The sequence below is a fragment of the Podarcis raffonei genome, chromosome Z, assembly GCF_027172205.1.
Source record: "Podarcis raffonei isolate rPodRaf1 chromosome Z, rPodRaf1.pri, whole genome shotgun sequence".
NCBI lineage: Eukaryota > Metazoa > Chordata > Lepidosauria > Squamata > Lacertidae > Podarcis > Podarcis raffonei.
Window position 1 is genome coordinate 823571 of NC_070621.1, and position 12500 is coordinate 836070.

The following is a 12500-nucleotide window of genomic DNA, read 5'->3' on the forward strand; positions in this document are numbered from 1 at the left end:
TTATTATTATTATTATTATTATTATTTCATATTATTATTATTTCATACTATTATTACTATCATCATTATTATCATCAACATCATCATTATTAGCACTGGGCATCCCGATCCATAGCTTTTCTCAAAGGCTAAGAGACATTTAATAATATTATTATTATTATTATTATTATTATTATTATTATTATTATTAAGCCCAGGTTCTCGATCACCTGGGCCTTCAGACGGTGCCACCTGGGGGGCGGGGAGAATAATAAATAATAATAATAATAATAACATAAGAATATATAATAAATAGAATAATATTACTACTGCTACTAATAATGTATTATTATTATAATAAATATAACAAGATTTCCCCACAGCGGCTGGTTCTCTGCCCTCTGGGCTGATCCGTGTGGGTCACACAAGGGAGGAGAGAGCAGGGAGATCCGGTCCTGAGGGATCCAGTTCCGGGGCATCTGGATCCCTGGGATCCAGTACCGAGGATTCTGGCCTGAGGGATCTGGTGCTGAAGGATCCGGTCCAGGGGATCTGGTCCCAGGGATCCGGTCTGGAAGGATCCAGTCCAGGGGGTTCAGGTCCAGTGGGATCTGGCCCAAAAGGATCCAGTCCAGGATCCCTCAGAAAAAGATTGATAATCATTTTTTATGATTACTCTATTATTCTATTCTATCCTATTCTTCTATTCATTTATGATGATAAATTAACATAGAAAAATATTCATAATAATTTATTCTTCTATTCTTCTATTAATTTATGATGATAAATTAATTAATAAAGAAAAATCTTCATAATAATCCTTTACTAGTCTTTAATTGAAACTTAAATAAATAAAATTCCATTTAGGGCACCCTGAAAGCCTTCGCCCAGATCATAATTTATTTTTCTATTCTTCTATTCTTCTATTAATTTATGATGATAAATTAATTAATAAAGAAAAATATTCATAATAATCCTTTACTATTCTTTAATTGAAACTTAAATAAATAAAATTCCATTTAGGGCACCCTGAAAGCCTTCGCTCAGATCATAATTTATTTTTCTATTTTTCTATTCTTCTGTTAATTTACGATGATAAATTAATTAATAAAGAAAAATATTCATAATAATCATTTACTATTCTTTAATTGAAACTTAAATAAATAAAATTCCATTTAGGGCACCCTGAAAGCCTTCGCCCAGATCATAATTTATTTTTCTATTCTTCTATTAATTTATGATGATAAATTAATTAATAAAGAAAAATATTCATAATAATCATTTACTATTCTTTAATTGAAACTTAAATAAATAAAATTCAATTTAGGGCACCCTGAAAGCCTTCGCCCAGATCTCTTGCAAGCATTCCAACCCAGAGAAAAAAATTAATTTTTTCCACTGACCTGTCCAAAACTTCGTTACGGCGATTGGCGACGACTCCTTTGGCGTAGTGATCGGCCGAAATCAGCTGTTCGGCGAAGGATTGCAGAGCCGCAATTTTTTCCTCCTGGACGGAAAAAGGAAGAAAGAAAGAAAAATTCAGATTAAAAGGAAATTAAAATTAAAATTCAGATTAAATCACCCGGAAGAAAGGAAAATTCTGGGCGATTAAGTTAAATTAATTGAATTAAATTAAATTTTAAATTAAATTAAATTAAATAAAACTAAATTTTCCGTGAGTGGACCAGAAACGAGTCCAATAAATAGAATAGAATAGAACAGAACAGAATAATAAAATAAAATAAAATAAAACAAAAAGCTCGGGAGCAGACCAGAAACATGAGCAGAGCAGAAACGAGTCCAACGAAATAAATAAAATAAAATAAAAGAATAGAGTAATAAAATAAAATAAATAAAATAAAAAATAGACTAGAATAATAAAATAAAAAATAGAATAGAACAAAATAATAAAAGAATAGAGTAGAATAAAAAATAAAATAAAATAATATAGAATAATAAAATTAAATTTAAAAACATAATAGAATAAAATAGAATAAAGAAATAAAATAATAAATAGAATAGAATAGAATAGTATAAAAAAATAAAAAATAGAATAGAATAGAATAAAAAATAGAATAAAAATAAAATAAAATAGAATAAAAGACTAGAATAGAATGAAATGAAATGAAAAATAAAATGAAAAAATAGAATAAAATAAAAATAAGAAATAAGAAATAGAATAGAATTGATTAGAATAAAAAAATAAAATAAAATAAAATAAAATAAAATAAAATCTAAAAATAGAATAGAATAAATAAAAAATAGAATAGAATAGAACAAATAAAAAATAGAATAGAATAGAATCGAAAATAAAATAAAAAACAGAATAGAATAGAATAAATAAAAAATAGAATAGAATAAAACAGAAAATAAATTAAAAATTCGAATAGAATGGAATACATAAAAAATAGAATAGAATAGAAAATTTAAAAAAATCAAATATATTGGAATAAATAAAAAGTAGAATAGAATAGAATAGAAAATAAAATAAAAAATTGAATCGAATAGAATAGAATAAAAAATCGAATAGAATAGAATAGAAAATAAAATAAAATAAAATAAAAAATAGAATAGAATAGAATAAATAAAAAATCGAATAGAATAGAATAGAAAATAAAATAAAAAATCGAATAGAATAAATAAAAAGTAGAATAGAATAGAAAATAAAATAAAAAATAGAATAGAATAGAATAGAATAAATAAAAAATAGAATAGAATAGAATAAAATAAAATAGAACATAAAATAAAAAATAGAATAGAATAGAATAAATAAAAAATAGAATAGAATAGAATAAAAAATAGAATAGAATAGAATAGAAAACAAAATAGAATAGAATAGAATAGTATAAAAAAATAAAAAATAGAATCGAATAGAATAAAAAATAGAATAAAAAATAAAATAAAATAGAATAAAAGAATAGAATAGAATGAAATCAAATGAAAAATAACATGAAAAAATAGAATAGAATAAAATAAAAATTAAAAACAAGAAATAGAATAGAATAGAATTGATTAGAATAAAATAAAAAAATAAAAAATAAAATAAAATAAAATAAAATCTAAAAATAGAATAAAATAAATAAAAAATAGAATAGAATAGAATAGAACAAAAAATAAAATAGAATAAAATAGAAAATAAAATAAAATAAAAAATAGAATAGAATAGAATAAAAAATAGAATAGAATAGAAAACAAAATAACGAATAGAATAGAATAAATAAAAAATAGAATAGAATAGAATAAAATAAAATAGAAAATAAAATTAAAAAATAGAATAGAATAGAATAAATAAAAATTAGAATAGAATAGAATAAAAAATAGAATAGAATAGAATAGAATAAATAAAAAATAGAATAGAATAAATAAAAAATAGAATAGAATAGAATAGAATAGAAAACAAAATAAAATAAAAAATAGAATAGAATAGAATAAAATAAAATAGAAAATAAAATAAAAAATAGAATAGAATAGAATAAATAAAAAATAGAATAGAATAGAAAACAAAATAAAATAAAAAATAGAATAGAATAGAATAAATAAAAAATAGAATAGAATAGAAAACAAAATAAAAGAAAAAATAGAATATGAAAAGAAAAGAAAAAGCCAATCCAAAGGAACGAGTCCCATAATTCCAATAAATCAAAATCAAAATTGAATGGAAATGCGCTTTCCGCCGCCTCACCTGGACGTTGATCGCCTTGTCGAAATCCTCGTGTTTTTTGATCAGCGCTTCCACGCTGTCCAGCGAATCGCCTTTGTCCTCCGTGTTGAGGAAGGCCTCCCGGGCCGCCATCCAGTTCTCCGCCTGCTCACAGTCCCGGTGGAAGAGCTGTGGGGCAGAGGTTAGGGGTCGGGGGTGAGGGGGCGGAGCCGGACCCATAGAACTCCGCCCTGTGACCCATGGAAGAACGGGACTTCCTGTCTGCACAGGAAACGGGATCTGGGTAGCGCCCTCCAGTTCTCTGCCTGCTCACAGTACTGGGGGAAGAGCTGTGGGGCAGAGGTGAGGGGTCGGGGCTGAGGGGGCGGAGCTGGACCCATAGATCTCCCCCCTCTGACCCATGGAAGCGAGGACTTCCTGTCTGCACAGGAAACGGGATCTGGGTAGCGCCCTCCAGTTCTCTGCCTGCTCACAGTACCGGTAGAAGAGCTGTGGGGCAGAGGTTAGGGGTCGGGGGTGAGGGGGCGGACCCGGACCCATAGAACTCCGCCCTGTGACCCATGGAAGAACGGGACTTCCTGTCTGCACAGGAAATGGGGTCCGGGTAGCGCTCTCCAGTTCTCTGCCTGCTCACAGTACCGGTGGAAGAGCTGTGGGGCAGAGCTGAGGGGTCAGGGGTGAGGGGGCGGAGCCCAACCCATAGAACTCCGCCCTGTGACCCATGGAAGAACGGGACTTCCTGTCTGCACAGGAAACGGGGTCCGGGTAGCGCCCTCCAGTTCTCTGCCTGCTCACAGTACCGGTGGAAGAGCTGTAGGGCAGAGGTTAGGGGGCGGGGGTGAGGGGGCGGAGCTGGACCCATAGATCTCCGCCCTCTGACCCATGGAAGCGAGGACTTCCTGTCTGCACAGGAAACGGGATCTGGGTAGCGCCCTCCAGTTCTCTGCCTGCTCACAGTCCCGGTGGAAGAGCTGTGGGGCAGAGGTGAGGGATCAGGGGGCGGAGCAGGACCCATAGAACCCATGGAAGAACGGGACTTCCTGTCTGCACAGGAAATGGGGTCTGGGTAGCGCCCTCCAGTTCTCTGCCTGCTCACAGTACCGGTGGAAGAGCTGTGGGGCAGAGGTTAGGGGTCGGGGGTGAGGGGGCGGAGCCGGACCCATAGAACTCCGCCCTGTGATCCATGGAAAAACGGGACTTCCTGTCTGCACAGGAAATGGGGTCCGGGTAGCGCCCTCCAGTTCTCTGCCTGCTCACAGTACCGGTGGAAGAGCTGTGGGGCAGAGGTGAGGGGGCGGAGCCGGACCCATAGAACTCCGCCCTGTGACCCATGGAAGAACGGGACTTCCTGTCTGCACAGGAAATGGGGTCCGGGTAGCGCCCTCCCGTTCTCTGCCTGCTCACAGTACCGGTGGAAGAGCTGTGGGGCAGAGGTGAGGGGTCAGGGGTGAGGGGGCGGAGGCGGACCCATAGAACTCCGCCCTGTGACCCATGGAAGAACGGGACTTCCTGTCTGCACAGGAAACGGGATCTGGGTAGTGGGTGGAAGAGCTGTGGGGCAGAGGTTAGGAGGCAGGGGTGAGGGAGCGGAGCTGGACCCATAGATCTCCACCCTCTGACCCACAGATTTAGCCCCTCCCTCAGAAATGGGCTCCGGGTAGCGGGTTCTGGGTGGTGCCCCCTGTGTAGGAAACCCCTCTGACCCCCAAGTGGGTCTTCTGGTGGGGAGCAGGGGTGAGGGGGCTGAGCCAGACCCACAGAACTCCGCCCCAAACTCCGCCCTCTGGCTCTCTGCCCCAGAAATGGGGTCCGGGTAGCGGGTTCTGGGTGGTGCCCCCTGTGTAGGAACCCCCTCTGACCCCCAAGTGGGTCTTCTGGTGGGGGGCAGGGGTGAGGGGGCAGAGAGCTAACTCCCCTGACCCCTAACTGCCCTGGAAATGGGGTCCGGGTAGTGGGTTCCGGGTGGAAGAGCTGTGGGGCAGGTGGGAGGCAGAGGGGGGGTGAGGGGGCGGACCCGGACCCATAGAACTCCGCCCTGTGACCCATGGAAGAACGGGACTTCCTGTCTGCACAGGAAATGGGGTCCGGGTAGCGCCCTCCAGTTCTCTGCCTGCTCACAGTACCGGTGGAAGAGCTGTGGGGCAGAGGTTAGGGGGCGGGGTGAGGGGGCAGAGCTGGACCCATAGATCTCCGCCCTCTGACCCATGGAAGCGAGGACTTCCTGTCTGCACAGGAAACGGAATCTGGGTAGTGGGTGGAAGAGCTGTGGGGCAGAGGTGAGGGGTCAGGGGTGAGGGGGCGGAGCCGGACCCATAGATCTCCGCCCTCTGACCCATGGAAATACTATTATAAATAGTATACTATAAATTATACATACTATACTATACTATACTATACTATAAATTATAAATAGTATACTATAAATTATATGTAGTATATATACTATAATTTATAGTATAGTATATATACTATACTATACTATACTATAAATTATATAAATTATATATACTATACTATACTATACATTATAAATAGTATACTATAAATTATACATAGTATATATACTATACTATACTATACTATACTATACTATACTAGAAATTATATATACTATACTATACTATACTATACTATACATTATATATAATATACTAAAACTATATAGTATATATAAACTATATATAGTATATATAGTATACTACAAGTATATTATATACTATACTATACATTATAAATACTATTATAAATAGTATACTATAAATTATACATACTATACTATACTATACTATACTATACTATACTATACTATACTATAAATTATAAATAGTATACTATACATTATACATAGTATATATACTATACTATACTATACTATACTATACTATACTATACTATACTATACATTATATATAGCATACTAAAACTTATATATAGTATGTATAGTACACTATAACTATACTATAGCAAGTCCCATTTGCATAGTCCCGCCCCCTCTCCGGAAGGGACCAATCACCTGCAGCTCCAGGCACTGGTCCAGCATCATCCGGCGCTGGACCCAGGCTTTCTCCAGGTCGGCCCTCTGCTGGTCGAGGACCCCTAACTTCTCCTCGATTTCCGGGCTGGCGTAATGGCCGCGGGCCAATAGGTGCTGGCCAAATTGTTCAAAGGCCTGGAAGGTTCCGGAACGGGCGTCGATTTCGGTGCGGTGCTCCTGGGGGGCAAAGTGAAATTGAATTAAATTGAATTAAATTAATTTTTTAAAAATTCAAAATTTTAATTGGCGGTGCTCCTGGGGGGCAAAGTGAAATTCAATTCAATTGAATTCAATTAAATTTTAAAAAATTTAAAATTTAAAATTTAAAAATTTAATTGGCGGTGCTCCTAGGGGGTAGAGTGAAATTAAAATTGAAATTGAATTGAATTAAATTAAATTAATTTTAATTTAATTGAATTAAATAAAAATTAAAATTGAATTGAATTTTAAATTTGATAAAAAACAAAAATTTGAAATAAAGAATTTGAAATTTGAAATAAAAATTTTTAAAAATTACGGTGCTCCTAGGGGGTAAAGTGAAATGAAATCAAAATTGAATTGAATTGAATTTTAAATTAAATGAAAAATAAAAAATTAAAAAATTAAAATACAAAATGAAATTAATAAATTATACATTATAAATTACAAAATTTATGGTGCTCCTAGGGGGTAAAGTGAAATGAAATGAAATGAAATGATTAAATTAAATTAAATTATACATTATAAATTACAAAATTTATGGTGCTCCTAGGGGGGTAAAGTGAAATTGAATTCAATGGAATTCAATTCAATTTTTAAAAATTTAAAATTTAAAATTTAAAAATTTAATTGACGGTGCTCCTGGGGGGCAAAGTGAAATGGAATTCAATTGAATTCAATTGAATTTTTAAAAATTTAAAAATTTAATTGGCGGTGCTCCTGGGGGGCAAATTGAAATTGAATTAAATTGAATTCAATTAAATTTTAAAAAAATTAAAATTGAAAATTTAAAAATTTAATTGGCGGTGCTCCTGGGGGGCAAAGTAAAATTGAATTAAATTAAATTTTGAAGAATTTAAAAATTTAATTGGCGGTGCTCCTGGGTGGCAAAGTGAAATTGAATTAAATTGAATTTTAAAAAAATAAAAATTAAAAAAATTAATTGGCGGTGCTCCTGGGGGGCAAAGTGAAAATGAATTCAATTGAATTCAATTGAATTTTAAAAAATTTAAAAATTTAATTGGCGGTGCTCCTGGGTGGCAAAGTGAAATTGAATTAAATTGAATTAAATTGAATTTTTAAAAATGTAAAAATTTAATTGGCGGTGCTCCTGGGGGCAAAGTGAAATTGAATTAAATTAAATTTTTAAAAATTTAAAAATTTAATTGGCGGTGCTCCTGGGGGGCAAAGTGAAATTGAATTAAATTAAATTTTAAAGAATTTAAAAATTTAATTGGCGGTGCTCCTGGGGGGCAAAGTGAAATTGAATTCAATTGAATTCAATTTTTAAAAATTTAAAAATTTAATTGGCAGTGCTCCTGGGGGGCAAAGTGAAATGGGGGGCAAAGTGAAATTGAATTAAATTGAATTTTAAAAAATTTAAAATTTAAAAATTTAATTGGCGGTGCTCCTGGGGGGCAAAGTGAAAATGAATTCAATTGAATTCAATTGAATTTTAAAAAATTTAAAAATTTAATTGGCGGTGCTCCTGGGTGGCAAAGTGAAATTGAATTAAATTGAATTAAATTGAATTTTTAAAAATGTAAAAATTTAATTGGCGGTGCTCCTGGGGGCAAAGTGAAATTGAATTAAATTAAATTTTTAAAAATTTAAAAATTTAATTGCCGGTGCTCCTGGGGGGCAAAGTGAAATTGAATTAAATTAAATTTTAAAGAATTTAAAAATTTAATTGGCGGTGCTCCTGGGGGGCAAAGTGAAATGGGGGGCAAAGTGAAATTGAATTAAATTGAATTTTAAAAAATTTAAAATTTAAAAATTTAATTGGCGGTGCTCCTGGGGGGCAAAGTGAAAATGAATTCAATTGAATTCAATTGAATTTTAAAAAATTTAAAAATTTAATTGGCGGTGCTCCTGGGTGGCAAAGTGAAATTGAATTAAATTGAATTAAATTGAATTTTTAAAAATGTAAAAATTTAATTGGCGGTGCTCCTGGGGGCAAAGTGAAATTGAATTAAATTAAATTTTTAAAAATTTAAAAATTTAATTGGCGGTGCTCCTGGGGGGCAAAGTGAAATTGAATTAAATTAAATTTTAAAGAATTTAAAAATTTAATTGGCGGTGCTCCTGGGGGGCAAAGTGAAATTGAATTCAATTGAATTCAATTTTTAAAAATTTAAAAATTTAATTGGCAGTGCTCCTGGGGGGCAAAGTGAAATGGGGGGCAAAGTGAAATTGAATTAAATTGAATTTTAAAAAATTTAAAATTTAAAAATTTAATTGGCGGTGCTCCTGGGGGGCAAAGTGAAATTGAATTCAATTGAATTCAATTCAATTTTTAAAAATTAAAAATTTAAAATTTAAAAGTCCAATAAAATAAAATAAAATAAAATAAAATAAAATAAAATAAAATAATAATATAATATAATATAATATAATATAATATAATATAATATAATAATAATAGCTGAGGAGAAGTTTCCCGTGAGCGGACCAGAAATGAGTCCAATAAAATAAAATAAAATAAAATAAAATAAAATAAAATAAAATAAAATATGATAATAATAATAGCTGAGGAGAAGTTTCCCGTGAACGGACCAGAAATGTGTTCAATAAATAAAATAAAATAAAATAAAATAAAATAAAATAAAATAAAATAATAATAATAATAATAATAATAATAATAATAGCAGCTCAGGAGAAGTTTCCCGTGAGCGGACCAGAAATGAGTCCAATAAAATAAAAAAAATAAAATAATAATAATATAATAATAATAATAATAATAATAGCAGCTCAGGAGAAGTTTCCCATGAGCGGACCAGAAATGAGTCCAATAAAATAAAATAAAATAAAACAAAACAAAATAATAATATAATATAATAATAATAATAATAATAATAATAATAATAATAATAATAGCAGCTCAGGAGAAGTTTCCCGTGAGCGGACCAGAAATGAGTCCAATAAATAAAATAAAATAAAATAAAATAAAATAAAATAAAATAATAATAATAATAATAATAATAATAATAGCAGCTCAGGAGAAGTTTCCCGTGAGCGGACCAGAAATGAGTCCAATAAAATAAAATAAAATAAAGATAGAATAATCATAAAAAGCTTGGGAGATTCCCATGAGCCGACCAGAAGCAAGTAAAAAAATGAAATAAAGTATCTCCTCCCAGATATTGAGAATATTAGAATATCAATGATTAATTAATTAATTAATTAGAACATTGATGATTATTAACGACGTACTTGGTGTCTCTCCAGCAAAGCCTCCGCCCCGGTCACGTCCTTTGCTAATTCGTCGGAGGAGACGAGTCCGCGGATCCCGTTGATCCAAGACATCAGATCCCTGCGGAAAAGGGCGGAATAATAAGAATAATAATTAATAATAATAATTAATAAGAATTAATAATAATAATAATAGGAGTGGGGTGGAATTTTTCAATGGTCCTGGTTAATTTTCAGCCGGATTCAACCAACCGGAGACGGGGGACGGGACTAGATCTCGACCAGGCAGATCCAATGGGTAGATCCCTAGTAGATCCCTGGATCTCCCCTGGAAGATCCCTAGAAATGGCGGCTCCCCTCAAAAATTCTCAATATTTTGCCTCCTCCCTGAATCGTTTTGACGTTTCCAACACGGACTTCCTTCCTTCCTTCCTTCCTTCCTCCCTTCCCTGCTCTGCTTCCTTCCTTCCGTTTCTCTCCTTCCTTCCTTCCTTCCTTCCTTCCTTCCTTCCTTCCTCCCTCCCTTCCCTGCTCTGCTTCCTTCCTTCCGTTTCTCTCCTTCCTTCCTTCCTTCCTTCCTTCCTTCCTTCCTCCCTCCCTCCCTTCCCTGCTCTGCTTCCTTCCTTCCGTTTCTCTCCTTCCTTCCTTCCTTCCTTCCTTCCCTGCTCTGCTTCCTTCCTTCCTTCCATTTCTCTCCTTCCTTCCTTCCCTCCTTCCGTTTCTCTGCTTCTTTCCTTCCTTCCCTGCTCTGCTTCCCTCCCTCCCTCCCTCCATTCCTTCTCCTTCCTTCCTTCCTTCCCTGCGCTGCTTCCCTCCTTCCCTCCCTCCCTCCATTCCTTCTCCTTCCTTCCTTGCTTCCTTCTTTTTCTCTCTCTCCTTCCTTCCTTCCCTCCTTCCGTTTCTCTGCTTCTTTCCTTTTTCCTCCCCCTTCCTTCTTTCTTTCCTTTGTCTTTCTTTTTTACCTTCCTTCCTCCCCTTCTTTTCTATCTTCCTTGTTTCAATCCTCCCATTCTCCTTCCTTCCTTCCTTCCCTTCTCCCTCCCTTTCTTCTCTGCTTCCTTCCTTTTCCTCCCCTCTTCCTTCCTTCCTTCTTTCCTTTGTCCCTCCCTCTCTCTCTCCCTCCCATTCCTTCCCTCCCTCCCTTCCTTCCTTTCCTGCTCCTCTGCTTCCTTCCTTTCTTCTCTTTCTCTGCTTCCTTTCTTCCTTCCTTTTTCCTCCCCCTTCCTTCTTTCTTTCCTTCCTTTCTCTTCCTTTCTTTTTAATCTTCTACCCTTCCCTTTTCTATGTTCCTTGCTTCTATTCTCCCATTCTTCTTCCTTCTTTCCTTCCTTCCTCTCTCTCTCCCTCCCTTCCTTCTCTGCTTCCTTCCTTTTCCTCCCCCTCCCTTCCTTCTTTCTTTCCTTTGTCCCTCCCTCCTTCCCTCTCTCTCTCTCCCCCTCCCCTTCCTTCCTCCCTTCCTTCCTCCTATGCTTCCTTCCTTTTTCTTCCCCCTTCCTTCTTCCTTTCCTGTCTTTGTTTTTTACCTTCCTTCCTTCCTTCCCTCCCTTCTTTTCTATCTTCCTTGCTTCTATTCTCCCAATTGTATTCCTTCCTTCCTTCCCTTCTTCCTTCCTTCCCTCCTCCCTTCCTTTCTTCCTTCCCTCTTCCTTCTCTGCTTCCTTCATTTTCCCCTTCCTTCCTTCCTTCCCTCCTCCCTTCTTTCCTTTCCCCCTTCCTTCCTTCCTTCCTTCCCTCCTCCCTTCCTTCCTTTTCCCCTTCCTTCCTTCCCTCCCTCTTCCCTTCCTTCTCTGCTTCCTTCCTTTTCCCCTTCCTTCCTTCCCTCCTCCCTTCCTTCCTTTCCCCTTTCCTTCCTTCCCTCCCTCTTCCCTTCCTTCTCTGCTTCCTTGCTCCTTTTCCTTTTGTCTTCCTTTCTTTTTTACCTTCCTTCCTTCCCTTCTTTTCTATCTTCCTTGCTCCTATTCTCCTATTCTTCTTCCTTCCTTCCCTTCCTCCTGCCTTCCTTCTCTGCTTCCTTCCTTCCTTCTTTCTTTCCTTTGCCCCTCCCTCCCCCTCCCCTTCCTTCCTTCCTTCCTTCCTTCCCTCCTTCCTTCCTTCCTTCCTTCCCTCCCTTCCTTTCTTTTCTATTTTCCTTGCTTCTATTCTCCTTTCTTCCTTCCTCTCTCCCTCCCTTCCTTCTCTGCTTCCTTCCTTTTCCCCTTCCTTCCTTCCTTCCTTCCTTCCCTCCTCCCTTCCTTCTCTGCTTCCTTCCTTTTCTCCTTCCTTCCTTCCTTCCCTCTTCCCTTCCTCCTCTACTTCTCTGCTGTTCCTCCTTCCTTCCTTCCTTCCCTCCCTTCTCTGCTTGCTTCCTTTTTCCTCCCCCTTCCTTCTTCCTTCCTTTTGTCTTCCTTTCTTTTTTACCTTCCTTCCTTCCCTTCTTTTCTATCTTCCTTGCTCCTA

At 36.2% G+C, this 12500-nt stretch overlaps 1 protein-coding gene across 1 annotated transcript in view; it reads right to left on the reverse strand.

Moving 5' to 3' along the window:
* The window catches only part of SPTAN1 (spectrin alpha, non-erythrocytic 1), a 194926-nt gene that overhangs the window by 77704 nt on the left and 104722 nt on the right, over positions 1 to 12500 (reverse strand). The window contains 4 exon segments of the mRNA XM_053373414.1: positions 1383 to 1486; positions 3662 to 3808; positions 6654 to 6851; positions 10086 to 10185. Of these exon segments, the coding sequence (XP_053229389.1) occupies positions 1383 to 1486; positions 3662 to 3808; positions 6654 to 6851; positions 10086 to 10185 (549 nt within the window).